A 24,935-nucleotide genomic window follows, 5' to 3' on the forward strand; every position below is an offset into this window, starting at 1 on the left:
CTTCTGTCACAGGGGGATATCAGCAACCTGAGGAGGAAGGGAGTTGTTGGGTTGGGGAGGTCTTGCTGAGTAGTTGGCACAGGACCCGCTGCCATCTCAAGAGCATTTTACTTGTGGGGTCTTCTCTGCTTACCCCCTTCAGGGTGGTAGAAAGAGGGCTTTTGATGGTGGGCAATGGATCTTCTGGGTTCATGGCATTGTGGCACCAGACTCTTTGGTCCTGGTCAGGTGGTGAGGAGGCAGGAGATGTTTGTCTCGTGTGTGCTCACTCCTTTGAGATGACAGACTTCATATCTTCAAGGCAGGCAAAGATTCCTTTTACATCCAAAGCTGATCCCAAGAGAAGCTCTTCTTCTCCTTTTACTTAGTAGTGGTAGACAGCAGCCCCCCGCTCCTCCCGCCCCCCCATTTCAATGTCATTGGCAGGCAGGGTTATATAAATAGTACTGTTTCACATTTGTAAAGCCCATTTTATTTATTTCTTTTTTCAAAACTCTTTCATTTCTGTGATTTCGCTTGCCACCCTGTGAGGGATCTAAGGGCAGGTCTTCTATTCAGTGTTCATGAAGCACTGTGCTGAGTGCTAGGAACACAAAAATTAAATCAGGTGCAGCCCCGCCCTAAAGGAGGTTACCAGTGAGCTGCCTCCGAGCTCAACAGAGGAGCAGCCCCAGAGAGACTGAGTGACAGAGCAGAAGCCGGAAGTTCCTGAAGAGTCTGAGGGATGTCAGAAGTGAGAGGAACTGGAGAAGTCATCTCTATTTATTGAGCACCTGCTGTATGCCAAGGACCATGCTAAGTGTTGGGGATACAAAGAAAGGCGAAAGGCAGAAGACAATCCTTGCTCTCAAGGAACTCAGTCTAATGGAGGAAACAATGTGAAGCTATGTATAAACAAGATCTGTCTATCTAATTCATATATATGTATGTGTGTACACACATGTGTATGTATGTAGACATACATATAGGGGTATATATATCTATATAAACACATACTTGCACATGTGTGTGCATGCACATACGCATGTGCACATGTGTATACACACATGTATATTGGTATACATATATGTATGTACACATATGTGTATGTATATGTCCACATGTGGATATATACATGCATATATGATTAATTGGTTATAATCAACAGAGAGAAGCCACTAAAGTTAAGTAGAATTATATACTAAATACTATACTATATGCTGTATACTAAAGTTACATGGGACTATATATATGTACATACATATATGTGTATGCCCACATATGTGTAATATGCATATTGTATATATATATATATATACATATGTGTGTGTGTGTGTGTGTGTGTGTGTGTGTGTGTATATATATATATACATACATATACACAAATGATTACTTGGTTATAATCCATAGAGAGAAGACACTAAAGGTAAGTGGGAATAGGAAAAGTTTCTGGTGGAAGGTGAGATTTTACCCAGGACATGAGGAAAGCCTGAAATCAGGAGATGGAGTCTTGTGTAAGAAACAACCAGGAGGCCAGTGCCACTGGATTGAAGAATATGTGGATAGAGTAAGGTATAAGAAGACTGGAAAGCTAGGAAGGGGTTGGTCAGATTATGAAGGCTTTGAATGCCAATCCTGGGGGTGTGTGACAGTGAAACACAGGAGTTTATTGAAAGGGGTGGAGAGTAACATGGTCAGACCTGCATTTTAGGAAGGTCCATTTTCTGGTTGAATGGAAGGTAGACTGGACTGGGGAGAGACTTGAGGCAGGAAGACACAACCAGCAAGCTATCATAGTAGTCCAGGAGTAAGGTGATTGAGGACCTGCAATGGGGTGGTGGCAGTGTCAGAGGAGAGAAAGGGGCACATTGGAGAGATGCCACCGAGGTAGAAATAAGCTCCACTATGACATGCCCAATATGTGGTCATGCAGCCTTTACTCGAAGACTCTCAGTGAGGGGGAACCCTTTACCTCCTGCGGAAGCTAATTCCACTTTTTGATCGCTGTAATTGTTAGGTAACTTTCCTCAATATCAAGCCTAAATTTGTCCCTTTCCCCCATAGTTTCTACTTTTATCTTTTGGAGCTAAGCAAAATTAGTGCCCCTCCTCAGTTGAATTCAATTCAGCTAAATTCAGTCCAACCCAAGGAACATTTGTATTTTGCAGTTTTCTTTCAGGAGATAACTGGTGAATTCTTTCAACTTCTATTCTACCCTCAGGTTCTAAGATAGCTGGACAGTTTTAGAAATTCTTAAAGTATAAAGCACCTACTGTGCTTTATAAAAATAGGGTATCTTCCCCATGATAGATTTTTCAAGTATTTTAAGGTACCTCCCTTCCCTTCCCTCCCTCCAGTCTTTTCGCATCCCTAGTTCCTCAAAAGGTCTTCAGATGTGATGGACTTGAGTCCCTTTGCCATTCTAGTGGCTCTCCAGTTTATCAGCTTTCCTCCTAAACTGAGCCCAGAATTCCAGGCGTTTGTACAACAAGTTTCTCGATCATCCCCTTTTTTCATCAGCCTATCTTCATGAAGTACAAGAGTGTATTAACTTTTTGGGATTTCCATATCATGACATTGACTTTTGTTGAGCTTGTGGTCCCCTGTAAGGTCTAGATCTTTTTCAGACAAACTTCTCTATCTATTTTGTGAATTAGATTTTGGCCTTGAGCCCTAATCCCGTGACCTTTTCCATTCAGGATTGTGCTGGTTTTGTTGTTGGTCATGAATGTTTAACAGTAAGGGGTGTGTGTGTGTGTGTGTGTGGGGGGGGGGAGCGGAGAATGAACCTACAACAGACTCAAGTTTAATCTGCCAACATTTTCTCCATTACTTTCTAAAGCATAGGCAGTTAGTAAAACAGTAACTCAAGCCCTGATTTGCTGATTTTTGAGGTGGAAATGGTCACACTGAAAACTGAACTATGATCAGCAAGCCTGTTTGAGGGCAGTTAAGTACACCTCCGTACCACACTGCCTTGTACCCAGCTACCTGAGATCTATCCTGACTCGTTCCCCAAAGGCCTTTGCAGTGTCAAAAGTGCCTCGTCATGGCCTTTCTTACCTTCTCTTTTACTTACTTCCTCCTACAAATGGCTTATCCTCCTTCCTTTAGGGCTTTTAGGAAAAATGTTTTCATTCCTTGGAGAATTAATTTATAAGTAAAGTTTTCTCTCCCCAACTTTTACACTTACCCCTTGAATACTCTTAAGCAATAGCTAGATAGTCGGGAGAGGGAGAGGGAGAGAGAGAAAAATTGATGAAAGAGCTTGGAGTTGAGGCTGAAGGCCAGAGAGGCAATCTAGTTGGAGGGAGAAATGACTACGCTCAAGGAAAGAGAGATCTCCAGTACGTCATGCTAAAATTTAAAGTATCTGGGAGGCTTCCAACTCCTGCAGAACCAGAGCATGGAAGCCAAATGTGATGGACAATATGCTTATTCCCAGGAAGATTAAAGCAGATGTACTTTATCTCCTCTGATTAGCACAGATCAACGGGCCTTAAGGAAACTCTTTTGTGATGTATCATATTTAATTTCTATCAGTCCGTCAGTCTACCAGGAAGTATAAAATGTTTGTTCTGGACCTGAGATTCCACCAGGATTGTAGGGGATGGAAAAGAAGAAAGAAGTAGTTTTCTCCTGTTTGGAGAAATTTACCTCTTAAGTCATGGAGAAGAGGTGAAATAATTAGAGAATAATGAAAGTCATGATTGAGTTTATTGCTACATTGTGTTATTTGATTACAATATACTATGGGTTCCCAAAGGAGGGAGAGACCAATTAATCAACAATTAAGTACCTTCTGCGTACCAAGATCCATGCTGGGTGTTGCAGATATTAATACAAAGAAAGGAACAATCCCTGCCCTCAGCGAATGAATGGCATCTGCAAGAATGAATGAGATTTCATGAAGGAGATGGGCCTTGAATGATAGGTAGTTTGTGCAGATAGAAGAAGGCATGAAGAATCCTGAATGTTGTGGATGTCATTGAAGTATTGGAATAATACCCTTTTTTCCCTTTTATATGATATGGAATTTGGCTAGCTCTTTGGAGATCCTGTCCTTGGTAGTTTCCCAACACCATGTCCTGGTCCAGGGCTGGGGAGCCTTCTCTAGGTCCTCAAACGTGAATTAGAAGGATTTGTTCTGTAAAGTTTGGATCCAGTCAAAGTGCCACACTTGAGGACCTAGAGGGTCACGTGTGGCCTCAGAGTTGAAGACTTAAGACTGTAGGCTCCCCATCCCTTTCCTAGAGTCTCCTTAGGGCTGAGACCTTGTTCTATCTCCTCTGATATCTTGTGAAAGTAACTATGGATTGAAAGAATGAAGACCAAAACATTGCTTATCTTCTTTTGAGTCTTCAAATACCAACTGCCTCTTTTTGGTTATTATGGCTATGAGCCCCATTCAGATTTCTAAAGATCAGGGGTGTATTCAGCTTTTCTTTATTCATATAAATAGTGTCCAGACTGATTCTGATCTAGCCTACATTGCATCTCTCTCTTTCTACTGTTGTGGCAAAAACCATTCTGGTCTGGGAAAGAAGGCCAGCAGGTCCTGCAGATGGGAAGAACAATCTAAAATACTTTCTTCCATTCTGGGGCCTGATTATGGAATGTATAATTCAGGCATAGGAGGAAGGAATGAAAAAAAATCTATGTTTCCTTTTACTGTGATGTGGGAGATGGGATTTATTTCATCTGCCTTTTTTTTCCAGGTTTATTGGAAGGAAATTAGTAATATAATGTGGGCTAGTCTTGTGTAAAGAGTATGTTGCTCACATGCCTTCACTCAGGCATGTATTGGGAGTTGCTTTTGCAGCAATAAGGATGGGGTTGTCTTGAACCATCTACACACCCTTGTCTAGTTCTGCATCTCCGTGTACTATTATTGCTAGCTGACATTGATATGGCATTTTAAGTTTTGCAAAGCACTTTTCTGTTTGTTATTTCATTTGATCCTCTATCAATACTTTTACTATCTCCATTTTATAGATGAGGAAACTGAGAGAGAGAGAGAGAGAGAGAGAGAGAGAGAGAGAGAGAGAGAGAGGGACAGAGAGAGAGAGAGAGAGAGAGAGAGAGAGAGAGAGAGAGAGAGAGAGTGTGTCACACAGCTGCTGGTCTTTCCAAGCTTTCCATCACTCTGAGTTCAGCATGATAGCCACTATTCTATCTCTAGCTGACCAGCCTGGCTTAGGGGTTTGATTTGTCTATGGCTGAAAGGATCACTCTGCTTCCATTTTCTGTGGGGATAAGGTTGTAATAAATCGCTTAATAAACTTTCAAGTGATGACTATATGCCAGGCAATGTGCTAAGCATTGGAGATACAAAAAGAGAAAAAAGGTATTCTCTGCCCTCAAGGAGCTCACAATCTAATGGGGGAGACAACATGCAAACAAGTGTATACAAAGCAAATTATATACAAGATCAATAGGAAATAATAGAGAGGGAAGACACTAAGAGGGCTTAAGAAAGGATTCCTGTAAAAGATGCAATTTTATTTGAAACTTAAAGGAATCCAGGGAAGTCATTCGAAGCAGTTGTACAAGAAAAAGCATTCTAGTCATAGGGGACAGTCAGAGAAAATTCATGGAATCAAGAGATGGAATGCTTTGTTTGTAGAATAGATCAGAAAAAGTATGTGGCCATCCTGGGGAATAAGGTGTGAGAAAACTGGAAAGGTGGGAGGGGGCTAGGTTATAAAGGGCTTTGAAAATGAGAGGACTTAGGCTGAATGAAAAGAAAATCACCTACGTAACTTGGAATAGTTTGGACTAGTGATGAAGTCAGAAGTTAAATTTGGGAAGAAGAAATTTGGCAGAATTTGGAAGAAGTTGAGAAAAATTGAAAAATGGTCTCCAGATCCAGATTCTGCTCCAGACACCAGTGCTTGATTATAAGAGAAGTAAGATCAATAACAAGTAAGGAGGATACAAAAGAAAGAAGTAGGTTTAAGGAGGAGAAGACTAGGGAGAGTAGAACCTGGAAGAGGTGAATTCAAGAAGGAGAAGGGAATGGTAGCTGGCAAGTCAAGAAGTTGGTTGATTGGAAAGCTAAGAAAAGTGCAAAAATTAGTGTGGTGAGCAAATTAATTGAGTGAGTGGGAGGGGTGAATTGTGGAAACAGATTGGTGCAAGGTTAAAGAGTAGATGGGTAGGGTTGGGATTTTGGAATTACTGAGAAAATAGAACTCAATTCAGAATTGTTAAATTATGAAGAATTATTAAGTTATTAAGAATTGGCTGTAACTTTTTTTTAACTTAGGTTAGAGGTATAAATATCCACAAGTAATTTCAAGAAACAAACCTGGAAATCTCAACTATTATGAACAGTAGAGGAACTTATGCAATAACTGGTATCTAGTGTGAGATGTTAGTATTTCTGCTGCAGCTGAGTGACTATCATCTGTATTCCAAAGGTAGATTGATCTGTCTCCTGGAGGGGAAGATTGAAGGAACTCAAAGAACCACCTTCTACCTTGTTAGGGAAAATGAAGGGTTCCTGAAAGAAACAGAGAGAGATGCAAAGCTTCAATGGGAAAAAGGAACCTGAAGTGGGATCCTTGTCTGGATGATTATATCAGTAAGCACCCTGACATACATGGGGGGACCTGCTATCACAGGTTCTTAGGTCTGCATTTTTAAAAGGAAAGGCAACTTTTCAGGGATCAGCAATCACTTTAGTTACATTCAACATACAAGGACCAACAGACAGACTTCCAATTGTCTGACCGTTACATACATACATACACACATACATACATACATAGTTACTGGAGAGGGAAGCATCAACATCTGGGTTTTCAAAGCCAAGGGGCTGCTTAGCAGTTTCCCAGAGTCTCCTCTGGCACATAAACCTTCTTCTAAAACTAAGCTCCAAAGCAAAACCTCTCCTCAGAGTGTATATGTATGTGTGTGTGTATATGCATGTGTATGTATACATGTATATATGTACATGTATACATATATACCTACACATAAATATATAGATACATACATACATACATATATATATGTGTATATACTAAGAGCAGAGTTGTGGTAGTTGGTAAGGGCTACTGAGATAGCTATTTGTGGACCTGAAGCAACAGTAGAGATGTCTGTTGTCTTTCTGGGCTGTGTAACCAAGACAACAGAGAACTTCTGAAACTTATCAAAACAGGTGATAATGATATGCTTTTGATGATTCATGTGGGTACAAATGGAACCTGTCTGAAAGTGGAATGGGCTACTTCAAGAGGTGGTAGTTCCCCTCTCCTTAGAAGTCTTCAAGCAGAGTGGGGATTCCTTTCACATGTGTGTTAAACTTGGTGGCTACTGAGGTCTTCTCCAGTTTTCTAATTCTGTGACTCTATGATTCCGTGGCTATTGATCACACCAATAAGCCTGGCCCCATAAACCCCATGGTTGAACCAGTGGAATGGCCCAGCCTGAACAGACTCCTTGAAAAGACCAAAAAAGCATTGACTCCAAATGTGCTCAAGGGACTGAAGGGCCATGAGGATGAGCAAAGGTGTCCTCAGGGCTGGAAAAGGAGGAAGAAAGCAAAGTAGGAGAGATGCTGATGTCTGGAAGGGTTTCAGCTTTAGTCCAAGCTTTTCTCAGTGACATCCCTCTGAGACTGTGAGAACATTGAGCCCTGAAAGATCAGATAGGTTTTACCCTGTGAATTTTTACAGACTGGAGCCTGAGATTTTTCACACAGTTTTTAGACTGACTAGTGTATGAGCTAGGTGGTAGTGAGGGTGGGAAGTGAGGAGGCTGGGTGATTAGGTTGGATGAAATTTGTAATGCCTTCTTCTCAGCCAGCCTGAATGGCGTTTTCTTCATAAGGTGAAAGGGGGAAAGGAAGCCCCTGCCTCTGCCCAAAGTCATAGGTCTTGCCCCTTCTTTTCAGTTGGAGTTTCATTGGCATCTCCTCAAAGAATCCATTGGTTTGGATTCCCACCCTCACCCCCTCCTCTGAATTTTCAATGGTAAATGATTAGAAGATAATTTTTTTTCTAGTCATAGAACTTCAAGGGACCTTAGGCATCTTCTTGTCCAACCATCTTGTTTTAGAGATGAGAAAATGGAGGTTGAGAGAGGGGAAGTGACTGACCTTGGGTCATAGAGATAATGAGTTAATAGAGATAATGCTGTCAGGATTTGTACCTGGACCTCTTACATGTCAAGTGTTCTTTCAACTACACCATGCGTTCCCCTGTTCAGAACTGGCTATATAGCTTTGGAAGGCGTGTGGTGATTCAGACCTGGGAAACTAGAACAGCAGAAGAAACTTCTACATAGGTTAGATTCTGTTGTTCAGATTTGAACCAAGAGAGAGACCAATAAATAATATGAATGCTTGATATTTGTCTCTGTCTAAAGGATGACCTCATTTAAACCTCACACAACTCTGTAAGGTAGATGGGCTTGGTGGTGATATTCTCATTTTATAAATAGGGAAACTGATGTTCAAAGGGATCTGTCCAAGCTCACTCAGTTGAATAGAGAGGAAGCTAGAACCTGGGTCTCCTGCCTTAGGCCCAAGTCACTTTTCCTAGCTCTTCTTGAAACTAGGTGGTACAGTGGATGGATCCCTGGGCCCAGAGTCAGGAAGACCTGAATTTGAATCCATTTTTAGGCACTTACTTATTGTATGAACCTGGACAAATCTCTTAACCTGTCTGCCTCAGTTTCCTCAACTGTAAAACATAGATAATAATAGCATCTACTTCCTGGGGTTGTGAGATAATATTTGTTAAGTTCCTAGCACAATGCCTGGCACATAGTAGGTGTTTAATAAGTGCTTATTTCCTTCCTTCCTTCCTTCCTCCCTCCCTCCCTTCGTTCCTCCCTCCCTCCCTCCCTCCCTTCCTTCCTTCCTTCCTTCCTTCCTTCCTTCCTTCCTTCCTTCCTTCCTTCCTTCCTTCCTTCCTTCCTTCTTTCATTCCTTCCTTCCATCCTTTCCCAGTCTGCTGGGCCATTAGTTTGTTTTGGAGTGAAAGAACCACAGGAAACAAATATGTTCTATGCTCCTTCCCTTCTCCCTTTCTTCTTCCCTTTCCCAAAGCTTCTTTTTCCTCTCCCATTCCCATTTTCCCTTCCCCTTCTTTTCTATTTCCTTCCCTTTTCTATTTTTATTTCTCATTCTTTTCCCTATCAGCAGCATGATGCTGTGGCAAGAACCCTGGATTTGTATTGGAGGACCTGGGCTTGAATCCAGACTCTGCTCCTGAGTACCTCTATGCTCTTGAGCAAGTAATTTTGTCTCACCAGAACTGTTTCCATATTAGTAATAGGAGGAAATTAGATTAGAAGACTACTAAAGTCCTTTCCAGCTCTATACCTACAATTCATAATGTAATGAATGCTACATATAAAATGATATGTGACACTTTATTACATGCACTATCTATGCTGTGCACTGTGCTGGAGTGGGAGTTGGGAGATATGATGATAAATGTTATTACTACTTCTAGTTCATATTCTATAGTACTTTAGGGTTTTCTTCACAATTCCATGAGATTGTAAGGCCCTTAAGGTCAGGGACTGTCTTTTGCCTCTTTTTGTATCTCCATTGCTTAGCACAGTGCCTGGCACATAGTAGGGACTTAATTAATGTTTATTGTCCGACTGACTGAAGTAGGTAGGCAAACACAAATGCAGGGTTCCTGCTTTCAACAAGTTTACAATCTAGCAGGGACACAAGACTTACACTCCCACACGAAAAAGCACTGAACGGTATAAGAGAGCATAAAATTATTCCCTCTTATTTCTCCCTCTCACTTCTTTATTTTCTTTCCTCCCTTTCTAACCCTGCACTCCTTGGAAGGTATGGAAAAGAGAACTTTCTCCTCTGGACCAGAAGAAGAAAAAAGGAGGAGAAGAAAACCAGCCAAATCAGACTCATGTCTTTTTCTGTTTTACATCTCATCAGGTCCCGGCTGGCAGACTTCCATGCCAATTGTCGTGTCTCTTACCAGACAACAACCAGCTGCCCTTCAGACAACTACCAGGCATGTCTGGGCTCGTATGCAGGCATGATTGGTAAGCCTCTATGCTGATCTTCCCTGGAGTGAAGGTGACCTTTTTGCCTTTCCTAGTCTTTGCAGGGTTTAGAATGGCTTGTAGGCTGAGTCAGTTGTTCAGTGGGTGTGGGTTGACTTTGCTGAGGTCTCAGGCACTGGCAGCTAGTAGTGGAAATCACAGGATGTTCTTTCCTTACTAGGGAGCCACTTAGAGATATGATGGCACCAGCTCTGCTATGTGGTAGAGTAAACTAGCTGCCTTTGGGATATCCAGAAGTTTAGAAGGGATACTGAAGTTGGGGGTTAACAGGTAGGACTTGAAATGTGGAAAAGGTTGGAAAGGAAGGATAGTTAATAAAGGGGAGGGAAAAGAAACAAGGATTTATTAAGTACCTATTATGTGCCAGGAATTGTGCTAAGCATTTTTCACAGATATCTCATTTTATTCTCACAACAGCCTTGGGAGGTAGGTGCTACTGTTATCCTCATTTTACAGTTGAGGAAACCAAGGCAGATGGAGTTGAAATGAGTTGCCCAGGATTACATGGCCAGTAGGTGCCTGAGATCAGATTTGAACTCAGGTCTTTTTGACTCCAGGCCCAGGTCTGTATCAGCTATGTCACCTAATTGCCCTAATAAAGGAGAAAACAAACTTTCTGATATTCAGGTAGCAGGACTCTGGAGTTTTCTTTTCTGCCTTAATGAATGAGGAGGCAGGTGACTCTTTATGCCTCAATTTCCCCCGGTGGTAATGGAAACAGTGACATCTGAATTAATACCGTGATGCTAATAGAAAGCATATGTCTGTCTTAGGGTATATGATGTCTTTGGGTCCCAGGAAGAGAGCGAGAAAGGGAAAAATCTGCTGCCATCTTCACCTTCCTCTTTCCTTCTTTCCCTGTTTTCTCAGGGTTTGATATGACACCAAACTACGTGGACTCCAACCCCACCAGCATTGTGGTGTCCCCTTGGTGTAGCTGCCGAGGGAGTGGAAACATGGAGGAAGAATGTGAAAAGTTCCTGAAAGACTTTACAGAAAACCCATGTCTCCGTAAGTTCTTGTGGCTCTGGAATACCCTGGCCATCTCTTGGCTGCTCTTGCTTTACTTCTTGACAGCTTGGCATGGATCATCTCTAAATAGATGATCCTTGGTTTATAAAATAGATTGAGTCTTTGCAGATTCTCCAGGTCCAAACCAGGTGTTTGGTCATTTGGGATTTATGTTCTGGGGGCTTGAACTTGCGCTGTTTTCTAATGCAGCTGCCCTGATGGCTCTAGTCAAATCTTCCCTGTTAATTTAGCCACTAGGGATACTCTTCTACCAAGCCACTGTCCATGGTGGCTTTTCTCATTTAATTTTGGTGCTGTCACAGGATGGTTGAGGGTAGGGGGGTAGGAGGGAAAGGTGGTGTGAGGTGGTCACTGTGATCTTGGAATCTTTTTGTCTTTCTTCTTCCATATCCCTTCTAGGAAATGCCATCCAGGCTTTTGGCAATGGCACAGATGTGAATGTGTCCCCCAAGAATCCCCTATTCCATGCCACTCAGTCTCCTAGGATGGAGAAGACCCCATCCTTGCCAGATGATCTCAATGACAGCACCAGCCTGGGGACTAGTGTCATCACTACCTGTACATCTATCCAGGTGAGGAGATGTGACCCAATTCATATAAAAGCATTCCAAGATATGGAGGTGTGACATGGGGAATCAAGAGAAAGATCTCAGGCTAAGGGATTAGAATGGAAGTGGAATACTAGGTGGAAATTTAGGGAAGAAGGTATTGCCTCTCATTGGGTCACCCCTGGAGTCACTGCATTCATTCATTCACTCATTCATTTGTTCTTATATTAAAGAAGTATTCATTAAGTACCTACTCTGTACCTAGAACTGTGTTAAGCACTAAGGAATATAAGGGATATAAGAGACAGAGAATATAAGACCCAGTCCCTTTCTTCCCCTTTTCCTCTAAAGGTCAGCTTTACAGAAGCAGAGTTGTAGTGGCCTTAGGAAGGAGATAAGGGAGGGTCAATAGATAGAGTTGGCACAAAGTCTGGAAGACTTTGAATGCCGGAATTTGGCAAGGGAAACAGCATGCTTGATACCTTGCCCTGCTAATACATTTCTTTCTCCTTTATCTGTCACTTGCCAGCAAAAGTACCTGCCTCCTCTTCCTCGCCTTTCCTTAGTGGGTTTAGTTTTAATGACTGAAACCACCCAGGCAGTACTCTATTTCTTGTTCGGCTGCCTATTGGTGAGAGGGGGAGGGCATTCCTGTGGAAACCAGAGCTGTTGTTAGCCCATCTGTTAAGGCTGGGTAAAAGAGACAGCTTCTAATTAGATGAGATATGCTTGAGTAAGTCCAGATCTTTGCTCCTGTTCCTTCTTCACTAGACAGTTACAGGTCAGTTGACTGCTAGACACCTCTTCTCTTAAGTAACCAAAAGGTGGTGTACCCAAATTAATGCAATCATTGAATATAACAACTTTCCATCAAAATGCATTTGCATTAGCCTCTCAAGATGAAAAAAATCAGGCCATAATAAACCCTTTTGCTCACCTGGAAATTTTTCTGCAACTCTCTCCATGTCAAAGCAATGGTGCTTCTGCTTATGGTGATTACCTGAAAAAGTAGAGTTGGCATGAGTTATTAGTATTAAATATATAAAACATCGAATTAAAATTTTCTACTTTTCCTCAGATTTCTAATTTTTTTCCCAGAGCTGTACTTCTCTACAGTCTGATTTCTTTCTAGACTCTGAGTCTGGTGGGACTTCTCTTCCTTTTCATGGCTAACTTAATTCTTGAGCCTATAGGGAGTAAGTCTGTGAAGCATCACTCAGAGTCTTCCTACAACATAAATTGCTGCAATTTTCAGACCTGGCTTTGAGACCTCTGGTGACCTTGCTATGGGCAACAGAAAGATCACAGATAATTGTGAACTCCCAGCCACCCTTAGAGGACAGAAGAAGAAAGAGACTTGCCATTGAGGGGCTCAATGCCTTTCACACCTACTCTTTGAGTTCCTTTCCTGAAGGAATAAAAGGCTTTGTGGAAGAGAGCTTCTGCTTTCAATGCATTCATTGTCTTCTGAATGTATCTTGTTCATGCCCACCTGTTCATCTTGGCTTGAACGTTTTGGAACTACAAAAAGCCTATGGCAGTAGAAAGGGGTCTTGTGGCTCCTCTCCAGGGTTTGATACTAAAATTTCATCAAGCTGCCTACCCCAGGTCCTCATCTCACCCCCTGCATCTCTGCTCCCCCTCTGATGCCTGGTTCTTCCAGCTCTGAATGTCTCTGTCCAGATCCATCTGTTTGGCACCTGGGTTGGGGCTCAGAAATGAAGCTGGTGGTCGCAGAATCACACCAGAAAGCAATTTACTTTTAGGAATGTAGGGAGCAGAATCCCTGTCCTTTTTCCTATTTGACAGCTGAGTCTCAAAGCCTCACTACTTGCCTGCTAGAAAAGCAATGGTGGGATATTTTCTTTGTGGTGCATGTGGGTCCTGTGTAGATTCCTGGCATTTTAAACTTGTGCAAAGAATGAGGACAACACCCCCACACCCCTGGATGTGACTTGGGTGATGGAGCAGCTTCCTCGTCTTCCTAGTTCCCCTATACCCAGTCTTTGAACCGCAGAACCTTGGGACCTTGGGGATGGACTAGAGAATGGGGTAAATGTTTTTCTATCACAATGGACCAGGGAACAAAGGGGTGGATGAACAGGGAGAGGTTACTTTGAAACAGGACTGGAGAGATTTCAGATTTACCTTCCTCTGGGCTTCTGGGTTGGCCCTGGGGCCTCAGGGAACTGTTTAAAACCTGGTTGGCTAACTTATTTGGAAGTTTGACTACATTGTCACTTCCTGAGTGGAGTTTTTCGAACTTCCCTGGATCAGTCAGCATTCTGGATGCAAGCTCCTGGGGGACACTGAAATTTTGAATCGACTTAAAGCTTTTGCATTCTTGCTTCCTTTCCCAAAGTTCCCTAAATCCGGGAGAATCCCTGACCAGATGCTGCCTTTGTTTTTCTTGGATCCAAACCCCAATCGATTTCTGCTCTCACCCTTTGTGTTGCCAAATAAGTCCCTGGCAGAATTATAAATAGGGTTGATTGGACTGTAGGGCGGTAGCCCTCCCCATCATCAAAGACTGTAGCCAGTTAGCGTCTTCCTGCACTGCTAATGTTCCCCAGTGCCCGTAATGAATCTGTTACCAGATACACATTCCTCTGGAAATCTCAACAAGAGTCATTTGCCAGTTTGGCCATGTAAGATGATTTAACTAGAAGATGTTGGACAAGGGAACCAAATAAACAAGTATAATGAATATCATAAAAATGATATGGGTGGCCTCCAGCTTGGAACAGGGTGTGTTCCAAAAGTTTGTAAGTCAGTTGTTGGGAAGTTAGAGTGAATTTTTCCATGCATTGTTATCTCTAGTGTAGGTTCATATGCTGTCCCACAAAGGCCTATTTAACTTACAGGGTGATTGGACTTTGGTGCTAATAGTGCTAGGCCTGAGATGTGGCTCCTGGGAGTAGAGCCTAGGTGGTCTTAGGCCACACAATTGTGTGGTTATCACAGTGCCTGGCATGTAGTAGGTGCTTAATAAATGTTGATTGATTGATTGAGATGTAAGGGACATTAGGGATCATCTTGTCCAACAGATAAGGACCAGGAAGAAGAGTATCTCCCCTTTCCACCAAGGGAATGGTCTCCATCCCTTGGAGCCATTGAGTAGAGTGCAGAGTCTGAAGAATCACTAGTTGGGAATATGGCAAGAGGAAGTTTCTGCTTAGGAAGGGGTTGGCTTAGATAGCCTCTGAAATCCCTTCCAGCTCCAAGTCTCTGGCGATGATTCAGCCTTTTCCTGAGTTCAGGGCTAGACCCAGTTCCACTTTACAATTAGGTGAAGTTTGTATTTGGCATCCTTCCTTCCCTTACTTTCTGACTCTCTCTGTGGTGCTTCTGTCTTACTCTAGGGACCCTGATATTTAGGGTCTTTATACAGCCATGAGTTTGAGTCAATTACACCCCACCGAAGCCTGTCCTATTCCCCAAAGTGTTCTGTTTCAAAACAGCCTCCTTTCCCCTTCCATTCTATCTCCACCCAAATTCCTGTACCCTAGGATCAATTCCCCTAGGGTCTTATCTAGCAGTTAATGTGAATCCCTTTCAGGTGTTAATGATAGATGCTGGCCTCTGAGCTCTCCCATGGGGTATTAATATTTTTAAAAGCATAGGCTTATTAACCCAAATGTCACTTTAATTTTTGGAATTTCAGGCAGTGTGGAAAAGTGAAGTAAAGAAATTTGGGTTATGTGGAGTTGGGGGGAGGGTTTCAGGGACAAAAAGTCACCAAGTAGACAGACCTACCTACAGGGTCAACTTCGTGTAGCAGGGACCCCTTGTTTGCTGAACTGGGGGATTTCCCAGGGGTTTGGGCATGTGCTCTGGTTCCTTGCTGAAGGACGTATGCTCTAGTTCTTTGTTAGGACAACATAGTGAACTATTCTGATTGGTCTTTAGTGACGGGGGAAGAAGGTTGTAACAAGGATGATTGGTGAATGAGAATCAGAGGATAAACTCTCTCCCTGAGGAATCCCCTCCTCCTGTAGTCTATAAAGAAAGTCATGGAAATGACTCCTTCTTTCACTTTTAAGATTTTTCTCTCTTTGTACTAGCTTTCTCAACTTTGGATTTTGAGGGGGGTGATTTACTTTCTTCTCTCCCCAAATCCACTCCCTCCTAACCCCAAGCAGCCGTAGCTGCTTATAAGACAAACACATAGGATTGAAGAAAAGTGATTTCCTTGGTGAGTCTGAGATCCTTCCTGGAATACCTCCCCTGAGCAAAGGTTAGCTCCATGAGAGGTGCTCCATTCAGAAAATCAGGGGGCTTTACTCACCCCTCCTACGTTTATTTCTTTCAATTCTGAATATACAGATATTCTAAAGATTCCATTTCCTTACTTTCTCCCCTTCCCCCATTATCACTCCTGTTGCCATGGCGGCAAGACTGTGGGGAGGGGAGGAAGATAACAGGGTAAGGATGAAAGTTTCTAAGTCCAGGGTTAGGACTTCCCTGATGGAATCTCTATAAAGGATTTAGTGTCTGAGGTGCTGTCTGGATGGCTTGTCAGCAAATGACTTGTTTAAGGCCACATAGATGAGTAAGCAGCTAAGGTGGGATTCAGAATTGCTGAGTGTTTCCCCCTCAGCCTGTCCATCTAGTTGGGGCAGCTAGGTGGTGCAGTGGATAGAGCACCAGTGCAGGAATCAGGAGGACCTGAGTTCAAATCTTACCTCAGACACTTGACACTCACTAGCTGTATGACCTTGGGCAAGTCACTTAACCCCAGTTGCCTCATCCTGGGTCATCTCCAGTCATTCTGATGAATATCGGGTCACTGGATTCAGATGGCTCTGGAGGAGAAGTGAGTCTGGTGACCTGCACAGCCCTCCCTCACTCAAAACAAAGTCAAGTGGAAGTCATGTCATCATTTCTCTGATGGCATGGTCTTCTTCGGCAATGAAGGACAAACACACACACACACAGTCCATCTAGTGGGGTAACCCTTCCTCCAGGAAGCCCAAGGCAAAGGATTCTTCTCCGTTCAGTGAGGTGGCTCACTCAGGGTGCTGACTAACCTTTTGCCCTATTCTTGCTTAAAATCAAGTTGGGATTCGTATGTGAGAAAGGGAACATATTGGTGGGACTTGGACCTCTAGCTCCTTGAATTTCACTGGTACCCTAAGAGCAATGGGCTCCACTAGTGTAAGGAACTGAAAGCTAGTATTTCACATTGCTAGGCAATCCATTTTCTTCCTTGTTTTTTTCTTCTCTGTTCCCTATACCCATAGACACCTGCAAACTACTTCAATTAAAGCCTGAGATATGCAGATCTTATGAATTTGCTTCTCACCCCCACCCCTAACTCCATCGTACTACTGAGAATAAATGAGATTGCCAAGGGGGGAAAAATAGGAGAAAAGAGAATCAAGAACAGAGCTTTGGGAAGCATTTCCATTAAGACGCCCAGAGAGGAACAGGAGACTGCAAACAGTGATGATCAAAAGGATAGGAGGAGAATTGGGGTTGTGGGGTGTCATGAAATCCAAAAGATGAGTGATTTCCAAGAAGGAGGGGGTTGTCAAATCAAATACTGCAGTGCACTTTCGGTATGACATTATCTCCATACCCACAGAATTATAGAGTTGGAAGGGACTTGTATGACCATCTAGTCCAGCCTTTCCTTAAAAAGGATTTGGTCAGTGAATAAGCATTTATTAAGTATCTACTGTACTAAGTGCTGGGGAGACAAGGAAAGGCAAACACCAATCCCTGCCCTCAAGGAGCTCACTGTCTAATGAGGAAGACTATATGTGAACGACTGTGTACAAATAAACTAGATAGAGGAAGAATTGGATAATCTCAGAGGGATGCACTAACATTAAGGAGGATTGAGAAAGCCTTCTTGCAGAAGGTGGGATTTTATTTGGAACTTGAAGGAAGCTGGGGAAACCAGGAGGTGGAGAATAGGAGGGAGATATGGGAGACAGCCAATGAAAATGCCCAGGGTTAGAATAACAAGGAGGCCCCGGTCACTCAGTTGAAGAGGATTCTCCTCTACAACACACTCTGTCATCTAGTCTCTGAATGAAGACCCCAGGTGGAGGGGAGCCCATAACCTTTTAAGGGAGACCATTCCACTTTCAGAAGGCTCTAATTACTAGCAAGTTTTTCCTTAAATCAATACTAAGTTTGCATCTTTGTACCTTGCCATACTCCTGGTCCTTTGGGTACCAAATCAAACCTGTCTAATCCTTCTTCTATATGACAGCCTTCAAAGGTGGTCCTTATGTTCCCCTGAGTCTTCCCTTGGCCACAATAAGCCTCCCAGTCCCTTCAACCAATTCCATAAAGTATGAATCGAGCCTCTTCACTGTCCTGGTTACCCTTGGAACTCTCTAAGTTATCAACGGCTTTCCTAAGATGTGGCATTCAGGCATTCAACACAATAATTCAAATGAGATCTGGCCAGAGCAGAATTCGGCAGGACTGTGGTTAAAGACTGTACCACAATATATGATTGTGTTGGAATACTATTACACTATAAGAAATGATGAGTAGGATGGTTTCAGAAAAACCTGAGACGTCTTATATGAACTATTTCAAAGCAAAGTGAGCAGAACCAGGAGAACATTGCTTATAGTAATAGCCAAATGTATGATGATCAACTGTGATTCACTTAGCTATTCTGATCAAAAAATGATCCAAGATAATTCTGAGGACTTATGATGAAAAATGCTATCTACCTCCAGAGAACAAATTGATGGACATGAATGCAGACTGAAGAATATTTTTTTTCTACTTTCTTTACTTTTCATCATCTCCTCCTCCTCCTCCTCCTCCTCCTCCTCCTCCTCCTCCTCCTTCTCCTCCTCCTCCTCCTTCTACTACTACTACTACTACTACTACTACTACTACTACTACTACCACCACTACTACTACTCCTACTACTCCTACTCCTACTACTTCTTCTTCTTGTTCTTCAACATGGCTAACATGGGAATATGTTTTATATGATTTCACATGTAAAATTATCACATTTCTTGCCTTCAAAATGTGTGGGGGATGGGTAGGAGGGAGGGAGAGAATTTGGAGCTCAAAAGTTAAAAAAATGATTAAACTTTCTTTTTTGTATTCTCAGCATTTAGCACAATGCTTGGCACATGGCAAGCTCTTCATAAATGCCTTTTCATTCATTAATTCATTCCTAGAAACATCAGTATGTTTAAGTATGGTTCAGATGCATTTTTGAATCTGTAGCAGGCTAGTAAGGGGAAAGGAGGATATCCTTAACTTTCAGAGGTAACATTGTAGAAAATAACCATCTGGTTACCTGATCCTAGCTTACTAGATCCACAACCTGTCCCTTTTTTCTCCTGACAAGAGGTGGAGTCCTAGGCTGAAGGCACCTGAGCCAGTATGTATGATCAGTATTCTTATGACAGCGTGGGACAGATGATGGGAGTTATTCCTTTCTCTACCTTCTATTCTTCTTAGTTTTCTTCCCTCATTCCTCTTTTCCCCTTTCTCTTTTCCTTCCCTCTTCTTTTAAACCTTTTCCCATCCTCCTTTTTCCTGTTCATCCTCTTCCTTCTCCAATGTTCCTCTCTCTCCATCTTATCTCTTTCCTCTACCTCCTCTCTTTTGAAGGCTCCAAACAAGTCCTGCCAATATAATTCAATCACATGCTTGGCTCTGATCAGAGCACATTAGAATTCAAACTTCATTTACATACACTTGGCTTAGCTGTTGGCTGAGAGATGGCAAACACTTTAGTCTAGATGACTTGGTGATGGCGAGACTTCCCTTGACTCTTTTCACCATGTGTTCACCTTGAGTTGTAATCCAATATACCAGATATGAGACTTTTCAGAATAGGCTTGATCTCTGGGTTCTCCTTAAAAGAGAGAAGACCCTTGTTGGAACAGATGTCAGAGACCACCTGGAGATGACGAGGTCATACAAAAGGATGGGTTCAATCTACGTGGTTCTACCACTGTCTTTGGACCCTTGGTTTGCTGCTCTTTCCTATCCTAAAATGCCTCCTCAAATTGTGAGAAATCAGGTTGGATAGGCAAGCTATGACCATATTATCAGGCCTGACAATTCTTTGTATTGTCTTGACATCAATATGTTTCTGCCTTAGATAGATTTCCCTGTAATATAACTATGGTACTAAGAGGAACCATCGTTACTACCGTCATCACTGATTGCATTATGGGTGTGGGTCTCTCAGGGATGTCTGGAGACCTTATTCAGCAGCCCAGATGCCCTGTGCTATAGCATGCCTGTAATGTTCAAGGACTTGTTTTGGCTAGATTAGTGGTCTGGGTGTGATTTCTCAGTTTTCCCTTTGATTTCTGGTGTTGATAGCAATAGAATAGCTGCTGCCACTCGCGAGCCATTTCACCTTAATCAGTGTGTTGTACTTTGTGAAGAAGCAGGATGGTATGATGAATAAAGTGATGAACTTGGGCTCAGAAAGATCGGAGTTCAAATCTTGCCTCTGACAACTTACTAGTAGTACAATCCAAGGAAAATCACTTAACTTTTCTAAGCCTCAGTTTCCTCATCTGTAAGATGAGGCTGCCTATGGCACCTTTCTCAAAGGTTTGTGAGATTTAAATGAGATGACATTTGTAAAGTACTTCAAAGAATTTTAAAATACTGCATAGATGCCAGTTTTTCTTCTTCACACAAAAAGAATACTTTTAATAAGGTGTATGCTTTGATTTGTTATGACCAGTAGTGACAAAAGATTGTAAGGATCCATCTGCATTGTCTTAGCCTTTATTCCCCATTGCTCGCTAACTATACTTTGTGGGTAATAGCACTCAGGTTTAAGACATTTGGCTGGGGTAAGGGAGATGCTATATAGTTAGTCTGAGGACATAAAAAAACCTGAAGCTAACTAGCCCATCTAGAGATTAAACCTTTGTACTCTGACCTCAGACCTTTAGTACTTTGCTATACAGTAATAAAAGGAGGAAATACTGAGTATCACGAAAAACATATGGCCTTATCCAAATAACTGGATGAAATCAACTTCCTACCCGCAGATATGAGGAAGTAAGAAAGTCAGGTGGTATGGGAGTGAGGGAGAAAAGAATCAGAGGAATTTGTTAGCTGTGGTAGCTATTGAAAGGAGCTGGGTAGTCTGTAAAGGTCTCCTAGAAATGGATTTGTTGAAGAAGGTTTGCCATATTCTGGTGGGGAAAGATCAAAGCATGTATGGAGAGGGGAGGAAACAGGGTTCTGGAAAGGAGGGCAGGGAGGCGAGTTTCACCTATAGAGGCAGAGATATTGTTGTATAGGGGAAATAATAGTAATAATAATCACATTTCCACAGTACTCTAAGGTTTGTAACTCTGTGAGCTAGGTAGTATAAATAGTATTCCAATTTCAGAAATGAAAAAAGCATCAGTTGAATTCAATTTGATAAATATTAATTAAATGCTTACTGTGTGCCAGGCATGCTTGGATTAGTTAATCTCAAGGGTGATTCGTCCTTGAGAGATTAAATGACTTGCTCACAGTTAACAAGTGTCTCAGGCCTCCTAACTCAAAATCCAGCACTCTTTGGATGATGTTACTACTTAAATAGGAGTCTACTGTTAGGAGACCTGGATTCAAACCCTAATTGTACCACTTTGCTCATCTCTAAAACAAAAAAGACAACTTGGTCTGCTGACATGAGGCTTAAGTGACAGAATGTTTGTGAAAGTACTTTGTGAACTGTCAAGGGCCATCCAGATGTTAGGAAAAGCAATGATAACCCTCGTCCCAAGTCAGAAGGTTGGGTCCAGTACTCTCCTTTACCCAAATCCCAGTGACGCAGTTCTTATAGGGTGCATTTCTTCCACAGGAGCAGGGGCTAAAACTCAACAAGTCCAAAGAACTGAGCATGTGCTTCACAGAGGTAAGGAGGCAGGAGAGCTGAGGTGGGGGAACCAGAGGAAGGGGAATAGCTGGAACCCCTAGTGCCTGGCAGGAAGTAGACTTGAAGATGGGGTCTGTTGGTCCAGGGATCCAGAAGCAATCTAACCCAGCCCCTTACACCCTGTTACACTAATACTAAGGTTTCAACTCTAAGCTGGACAGGGACTTACTCTGTCCATCAATGAAATCATGGTGGGCAGGACTTGCTCCCAAAGACAGGAAGATGTTCACCTCTAGAAGTGAGGGAGTAGTCATCACAGCATAATGGAAACATCATGGGAACCTAGGCTCAAATTTTTCCTCTGCTGACTACTGTCTCTTGCCCAAGTTCTCTTTCCATCTGCAAAATGAGGGAGTTGAAATAGATTATCTCTAAGTTCCTTTCCAGCTTCAAATCCTATGAACCTACAGCAGGATAGGGGCCAGGAAAGGCCTGAAGCTATCCCTGCAGGAGAGACGCCATTTTGATAGTAATCCTTTTGTCATCTCAGCTCAAGGATCACTTTCTACATGAAGCTTTTCCTGATTCCCAACTGCTAGTACCTTTCTCTTCAAAATCATCTTGAATTAATTTTGCATGTCCCTATATATGTACATGTTGCCTCTCCTGATAGAATATAATCTCCATGAGGGCAGAAATGGTATCACTTTTGTCTACGTATCCCCAGAGGCAAACTTGGTGTCTACCATGTATAATCGGTACTAAGGTCAGGCAGGATTCTTGAGATTTTTTTGCCTTTTCTTTCCTAGTCACTATTCTCACAAGCCACATTTCCTTCCAGAGTCTCAATCTCCTTCCATCCCCAGCAGAATCACTAAAGAAAGCCACATTGACTCTGCAGTGATACTAACTTTTGCTTTTCTTGTCTGTATTGGGTTCCTCCTGTCTCATGTATACAGCTTACCACGAACATCATTCCAGGATCCAATTTTGTGGGATCTCCTGACTCAGTGGATGGCCAGCCCAGACCTGTGATTACCCTGACTGCAGTCACCTTCCTATTGCTGACCCTGGCATTGTAGGTGATGGGGAGGACCATATCTGAAGATTTCCAAAAGCTACAAAATGTCACACACACACACACACACACACACACACACACACACACAAGAATCTGCCCGACAAAATGGAAACATAATATGTACAGACACAAACACACACCAACACACACATTCCTTGCAAAAAAAAAATTCACCTTGTTTCTGAACTCATCTCCTCTCAGCTTTCCGCTCTGGAGAATTTTTTCTAAAGCAAACAGACAAAGCAAGTGATTGGCCTGAGAGCTGGCGCTGGGTACCCCCAGAGCCGGGGGAGGGCAATCGGCTCTCAAAATGCCCTTTGCATTTTCTCAGTGTTTCCTTTCTCCCTCTCTTTGTGGAAACAAGAGACAAAGGTGATGCCATGAAGCACTTGACTCTGGAAGGACCCAAAGCTGTGACCAGAAGAGGCTGGAGGGAGATGCCCTCCTGGTACATTTCTACCTTTGGAACTTGTCCATGGGACCAAACTCAGCAGCTCGGCAGCCGTGTGTGTGTGTGGCCACTGAGGCTGGGGGAGAAACTGGCAGCATGGCCAGTCAGCAGCAGCCTTTGAGCATTTCCTCATGGCGCCTTTAAAAACTGTCTTTTTTTTCCCTCCCTCTTTTTCTCTTCCTCCTTCCCCACAATCCCATGCCCTTAGAGGGGCCGGGCATTACCTGTTCCAATCAATCTCTATGCTGGTGTTTTTGCTCCCTAAGGATACCTGTGAAGGGTGTATGTGTGTGAGGGGGGAGGCTCTGGGGAAAGGCCCTCTGAGGCTGGGTCCTTGTTATTCATCTGTGCGAGGCTAAGGCGCTTAGCCCTCCTCAGTACTTAGGCAGTGATCACTAAAACAAGCTTTGGTCTCAAGGAAGGGGTGGGGCCCTTCCTTCCACCATCATGGTAAGAGTGTTAAAAAGCAAAGCAAAGCAAAGCAAGTACTTATTCTGTTTCTAGTTGATTTATTTGGTGGATTTCCCTTTAGGGAGATGAGCAGAGCCACGGGAGAGGCCACAGATAGAAGTCTATATGTGTTTAACTCTCTCTCCCTCTCTCTTTTCTCCTTTCCTAGCCCCTCCTGAGAAATACATAGACTGTATGAATATAGTGAACTCTCCTTTATTGACATATATGTATATATACATTCCATATACATATACTGTGTGGTTTTCCCCCTTTCCTTTTTTTAAGAAACAAAACAACAAAAAAATACCCAGAAGATGAACGAAATGTATTATTGTAAAGTTTATTTTTTTTAATAATGTTGTCTATAATGGAAAAAAAGGAAATTTAACCCCTTTGTATTCCTGGTCCAGACTCACCAATAGGGCTGGAAAAGGCTGGGGGCAGCGACCAATATTCACGCTTAACCAATGGTTCCAATAAATGTACTCGGAAGCAATTTGCTTTCAACTTCACTTTAGGCGTCTGTCCCCTGACTACTGTTGTTTTCTCTCCTGGGCTCAGCACCTCTGGGTTCTCTCCCTTTCATCCTTCAAAGGCCTGGACAAACTTGAGTTGGCTAAATGTGTCTATTGTAGGTGTTTGGATGGGTTGAGTTCCATCTTGAAGTTTATTGGGAAGAAAGAATTTCTATCTGTTCCTAGCCTATATGACCTGGGCTATCTCTGAACAGTCAGTTTTAGAAAAAAAGAGTGAAACAACTGAAATTATCCACTTTCTAATTCCTTTAAAAAATTTTTTTATTAACCAGAGGCCAATTCCCTTTGGGATGGTGTTCCTACTTTTCATTAAGTTGAATGACCTCCCACTGTCTATGACTCAGTGACATATTTCTAGGAGGTAGGGGATCTTTATTCATGACTTATTTCTGCTTCTTGGGTCCCAAGGGGAGAAGAAAATATAGCCATTCAAGATGACATGACCAAGGGGGGGAAGAAAGGAAAGCAATTGCTCTTTCTTCCCTCTGCTTTCCCCTAGTACCACAATACCAACACCATCAAGGCAGATCATATTTTCCCTAAAGAGGGCTAAGAAGGCTGTTGTCCAAAATGTGAAGGGCACTGTGTGGTGAATCCATATTCCAAATGAGGAGGATCCAGATGGCCTCAAATTGACCATGAGTGATTCCTGGGGCCTTTAACAGCTGCACCTTCTCTCCTACCCAAATGCATCATCATTAAGTTACTTTATAACCATTACCTGAAAGGGGGTTGGTCCAGGTCTCAGCATCCTGAAACCACTGCTACTGTTAAACATAAGTCAAGGATGAAAAGATCCAATTACTATCCTCTACTTACCTGTGCTGAAAGCATAGGTAAAGGCAGCAAGTTTACTGAACTACCAGAAATGTTTGTCAGCCTGCTCTTGGCCTACCCTGGGCTAGTCTGCCATGTGGAGAGACTGGGCAGCTGCCTACATTGTATGATTTGCACACCACTGCCTGGA

The 24,935-nt window shown here is 42.7% G+C and overlaps 1 protein-coding gene across 2 annotated transcripts in view; it reads left to right on the forward strand.

Moving 5' to 3' along the window:
• The window catches only part of GFRA2 (GDNF family receptor alpha 2), a 97,328-nt gene extending 73,384 nt beyond the window's left edge, over positions 1-23,944 (forward strand). Inside the window, exons 5-10 of one of the 2 annotated variants that reach the window (XM_072634957.1) lie at positions 9,905-10,014; positions 10,906-11,046; positions 11,467-11,639; positions 21,433-21,486; positions 22,407-22,525; positions 22,893-23,944. In XM_072634957.1, the coding sequence (XP_072491058.1) occupies positions 9,905-10,014; positions 10,906-11,046; positions 11,467-11,639; positions 21,433-21,486; positions 22,407-22,525; positions 22,893-23,100 (805 nt within the window). In that variant the 3' untranslated portion in view covers positions 23,101-23,944. Of the gene's footprint in view, positions 1-9,904; positions 10,015-10,905; positions 11,047-11,466; positions 11,640-21,432; positions 21,487-22,406 lie in introns of both variants that reach the window. The other variant, XM_072634956.1, reaches the window with a different exon arrangement.
• The last annotated feature ends 991 nt before the right edge of the window (positions 23,945-24,935 follow it).

This window comes from Notamacropus eugenii, chromosome 1 (assembly GCF_028372415.1).
Source record: "Notamacropus eugenii isolate mMacEug1 chromosome 1, mMacEug1.pri_v2, whole genome shotgun sequence".
NCBI classification, from domain to species: Eukaryota; Metazoa; Chordata; class Mammalia; order Diprotodontia; family Macropodidae; genus Notamacropus; species Notamacropus eugenii.